Source organism: Tupaia chinensis, unplaced genomic scaffold (assembly GCF_000334495.1).
Source record: "Tupaia chinensis unplaced genomic scaffold, TupChi_1.0 Scaffold000256_1, whole genome shotgun sequence".
In the NCBI taxonomy this organism is placed as follows: Eukaryota; Metazoa; Chordata; class Mammalia; order Scandentia; family Tupaiidae; genus Tupaia; species Tupaia belangeri.
In genome coordinates, this window is record NW_006159736.1 from 499,718 (window position 1) to 505,043 (window position 5,326).

General features: G+C 32.8%; 1 protein-coding gene across 1 annotated transcript in view; it reads left to right on the top strand.

The window, feature by feature from the left end:
• Nucleotides 1-5,326, top strand: part of KHDRBS2 (KH RNA binding domain containing, signal transduction associated 2) — a 528,464-nt gene that overhangs the window by 457,184 nt on the left and 65,954 nt on the right. The window contains exon 7 of the mRNA XM_006149188.1: nt 4,348-4,430. Within this exon, the coding sequence (XP_006149250.1) occupies nt 4,348-4,430 (83 nt within the window). The remainder of the gene's footprint in view (nt 1-4,347; nt 4,431-5,326) is intronic.

Here is a 5,326-nt window from a genome sequence, read left to right on the forward strand (position 1 = left end):
CCTGCCCTATGTTCCAGAACACTCTTGCTTTCTTCCTCTTCCTTCAGAAATGCACTTACTCCCTCAGTATTATCATTAGGAAAACCATTTGATTTATGCAATGAGGATATTCTTATTAATAATTCATGGTTTTGTTTTCATTACTGAGGATTCAGGGTTGGTGTCCTAAACATTGTTATACTTTTTGTTTTGTGGCTATGGTCTAATGATCTTTTACTCTTTTATAGTACTATTTATTTAAAAAGAATTTATGTTATACATATATATTTGTAAATATTTATGTATACTGATATTTCCTATTAAAATTTTTAAAAACAGATCTAATATTAAAAAACAAAAATAAACATATCCATATTGATTTTGGGGATTAGACTATTTGCTTTATGAAATCGTGAGTTAACAGGAAAGATTTCTGTCTCTTCTACTGATTTTTCTTTGTTAAACTTTTAAAAAGTAAATGTAAATAAAAAAGTAAAATGCAATAATAGTCCTAGACCAAATATTAAAGCTATTCTTTATAAGTAGAGGCAATAGTACTATGTACTTATATTTTAAAGTATTTTTCTTTTAGTGGTAATTGATTTAAGTCACTCCATATCTACATTGGATGAGAATAATCTCCTTTATGCTGTATATGATCATTTCCTCCATGGAATACACTATCCTAAGCACTGCAGGCCTGAAAATTAGTGATTAACTAGTATCCAGTCCTTGCTTTTCTGGAGCTTAGATTATTAAAAAAGGGAAAGTGTAGAAAAATAAATATACTATATATTTAGACATTGTAGTTACCAGTGAGAACAAAACAGCAGGCTAGTGGATTTCACAAGACTAAGATCATCCACCAAATGGCAGGTAAGGGCAAGAGAAGTTTTCTGAAGACAATGTCAGGTAAAGCAAATGGAAATGAGGAAAATTTAGGGAATTCAGGGGACATGGGGCTCTGAAGACATGTACCTCCCCCACCCCCCAACTCTTTTAGCTGCTTGCTATGGGACTCAAACACAAGCGTAACAGAGCAGAACAAAGATAATTACCTAAGTAACATTTGTCTTCTTCTCATTGGAAGCTATGACTCCTGAGTGCTGAGTAGGAAATAAATGAGAGTTTAGTCATATTCTAAGCTTGTGGCTGTCTTAAAGGCTTGGAGGGGGGGATCACAGCATAATGAGACACTGTTGAGGGTACTTCTTTCTCTTTGTAACTGGATAGATAAGTAGCTGCAAAAAAAAATTAAATAGCTGCAAAAGATAAAAAAAAAAAAAAAAGCCTGGATCATCCCAAGCCTAATCGCTCAGGGAGATATATCCCATGTGACCAACTGGGTTCAATTCAGGACCCTGTGACTTGAAAAGTATGCTGAGCGTCTTGTGCATCCCCCAGATCCCACCAGGATGGAGAAATGGAGGAGGAGGGATTGCATCATGACCATGTTCAAAGTGTGTTGGGGGGCTTTTTCCTTTTCTCTCTTTCTCACTCTCTTTGGTGAGTAGAGATGCTGTCTGACAATTTAAATGAATAAATAAACACTTCCAAGATAATACAAATGAGACAAAATATCAACAAGTGAACCTAGATGAAGGATGATGTGTTTCCATTGTATTATTATTCCATTTAATTCTATATTTTATATTTATTAATTATATATTTTGCATAAAATTTATTTTATCCAAAGAATAAAAAAGCTTGGGTGGGAAAGGGAGGGAGTGTAAAGTTAATTGAGAGAGAGGAAATGAAAATAAAAATAATTTCTCCCAATATACCTTTTTATGAAAAATAAAACAGTGAGAGAGAAAGTGAGAAATTACCCGACGGGGAGGATGGTCACACCACAATCCTTTCTCCTCCATTCTCCTGGGATTTGGGGCTCACATGAACACAAACCCAGTGTGATTTTCACCAAGTCTAGGACTCGAACCATGTCAGTCATGTAGGAATGGAATCTGATAAAAGAAATTGATACAGTGGTGAAAAGATATTAAGAACACATTTCCCTCTGCCTCAAGCTTAGAAATCCATCAATCTAGACCAGAGAGCAATGACATGGTTCTTGGGGAGATACAACACAAAAGGAGGTGATGGATTATCCAATGTTTTTGAATATTTTTAAATAATATTTTCAGTTTACTATGACTTGGCATAACAAAAGACAAGTAATTCTAAATATATGGAAAACCAAGAAAGTAATTAATGAGCAGTTATCACTTTAGAAGAAACAGAAAGAAGTATGACAATAAAAATAGATTCGTATTAATTAATTTGGATAGTTAGCCAATTATTATTATTATTCTTAATATATAAAATCACTGCTTTTTTCAATTAAGATGAAACTTCATTAGGAAGATAAGTATAGGGAGAAATTTGATCAAGATTCTATACTGGAACTTAATTTTAACAACCTGCATATCCAATTAATAGAAAATTACTATAATTTATAAATCAAGCAGCATTAATGTAACCTATATTACTTAATACACAAAAATTAATTCTCAAATAATAGATGAAAAAACTGATTGAGAACTAGACATTATAAAAGAACAAGATAAGCAGCTACCCTTTGGGGACTTAAACCCTTTAGTACTACTTTAAAATAATCTTCAAATTATTCTTTTATAAATACTAAAATTAACTTTAGAATATTTCAGAATGTTTTATGTTTGTTGTTTTAGCATCCTTCATGAGCTAGAGATGCAGTCAGCACTCCTAAAAGTTTCTTGAGGCCCCAAAACACTCCCAGCCTCAGCCAATCCCAGTCATGGGTATGCCTAGAATACGCGAGGTTTCTGGACAAGAATTTAATTTAACCACGTGAGTTAGCCTTGCTGAGCATCATCTTTTACCACTGTGCCACTGTTCAGTCCCAGAAAATTTAGAAAATTTTGAATTCAACAGGAACCAAAATTAGAGTATTCAGAGGACAAATGGAGAAACTATCCCACAGTAGAGAGCGAAAATATAATGAAATAGAAATCATGAATTAAAAAAATAGAAGATATGGAAGTCAGACTGTGAAAATCTCATCTGTAAATATAAAGGGTAAACTAGATGGAAAAGAAAAAAAAAAAAACAGAAGTGAAGTTTTTAAAACTTCCTAGAGTTGTTTAAAGAAAATTGTAGTCTTCAGACCAAATGAGCTAGAAAATCTTAGTCAAGATTAATGGGGAAACATTTACATCTAGATATTTTCCATTTAAGTTTCTGAACAGGATCAGGAGAGATATTTATAAACTTCCAGAAATGATATTATGAACTGGGAAGGTGGGATGGAAGTGCATTTCAGGGGAGGAGAGGCACCAGCCAGGCTCCAGATGCAGAGAAGTTGAAGATTTTCCCGAAGTAGGGAGTAATGGAGATGGATGACTAGATTTTAAAGTCAATGGCCTCAAAGGGAAATAAAAGTAAATCACTCACAGAGTGATTGAAAATGAGGTGTATAGTTGCCACATTGCTTACTCATTCTGCAGTGACAAATCTGTTAACTTTGTTAGTGTAATTTAGTCGGGTAATCAAACTCACTACACAGCATTATTTCATTTAAGAGATTTTAAAACCTTAAAATGTGCAACAAAATAAAAGGTCTTTATTGTACTCCTTTCACCTTTTCTTTCATTTATTTTTCTTGCAATAATGACTTCTATATTTTTTTTAAACTAAAAGTGTCCTCAATTTAAGGATCTTATATTTTATAGGTTCTTTCTTAATTATGATTTTTAGAAGGAAAAACTCCCAGAAGTTTGGAACAAACATGTTAACACAACCACTAAGTTATCATACTTTTTTCTTATCTACACATCATATTTTCAATAGAAAACAATTATTTTGAATTTCTCTTTTGTTTTAGTTTTCATTTCTGCTATAGGGCACAAGCACAAGCCAGACAGAGACAGAGTGGGAGAGCGAGAAAACTTCCCTCAGGGATGATGGGCACAATCCCTTCTCCATTCTCTTCTCGGGATTTTGGGCACCTCCCTCCAAGCCACAGAGTCTGGAACTCAAACAAAACAGTTGGCTATGTGGGATCTAGCCACCTTACCCACCACGCTACCTAGCTGGCCCCTGAATTTCTTAAATTGTCTATGTTAGTATCAATCAAAATTCTAAATGATTCCTAAAGAAGATGTTGGTACTTTAATAATATGTCGAGTTTAATAAATGAACATCAATACTGCCAAGGTGTGTTATTCAGGATTATGTGGCAATTGTTCATCTGGTAAAATATGATGCATGATCACTAATAAAACATAAAAAATAAACCAAGGTAACATTGTATAAAGTAATATTAAACAAAAAGAGATCAAAGTTAATCAACTTTATTACTAATAGTCTTTCTGCCATTTTCTGCCTCAGGGGTATGATGATGGCTATGGGGGTGAATATGATGAGCAGACCTATGAGGCCTATGATAACAGCTATGCGACCCAAACACAAAGGTAAGGCCTTTGCTGTCTAAAGCATCATTCTCAGGATTATCTCCAATCCTGCTGTTTTGTTTCCTGAATCTGAATATCAATTTTATCATGTGAGAGTTTCTAACACTGGTTTTTCTTTAAGTTGCTTAGTAGACCATGAGAGGTAAAATATGATAATCACTTGCAATTGCAAACAATGAAATAGTAATATTATTAAGACTTGATGATATAATAACCAATAAATTCATTAAACAAACTTGTATTTAACTAAATATGATTAGTTTTAGGGGTTTTTTTGTGAATTTATAACTAAGAGCAACAAAAATAGCATTTGTTAGTTGCAATGTTTTTCATAAAATTTTCACTTATTAAAAGATAAAAATGTTATTAGAACTCTGAAAAGAAGCAAATTAGTAAAACATCTTATAGAATCAGAAATGGAATAAAAATGTCTTTCCTTTCTTGATGGATTCCTTGATGGATTGCTTAATGTTTATTGGTTGTATTTAAGATTGCTCCCACAGTTTGTGGTATCAATAACAGTAAACTTCTTTAAATTTATATTTACTGAGGCATTATTTATAAAGTTTTCCCATTTAGATTACAGTAGTATGAGTTTGGCCAATGCAAACTACTTTGTGACCATGATTAAGATATAGAGCACTTTCATTACCCCAAATATTTCTTCCTGAACCCCTGTAATCAACTCCCCTCCCAAGCCCCAGACACTGAGCTACAATCTTTTTATCTCTATAATTTTGCATTTTTCTAGACTGTCATATGAATAGAAACAATGTAATCTGTAGCCTTTTGAGTCTCCCTTCTTAGCATAATGCATTTGGTATTTATTTAGTATCCATATTCTCTTCCTTTTTTTTTTTTATTATTATTATAAATTTTTTTTTCTTTTCTCATCA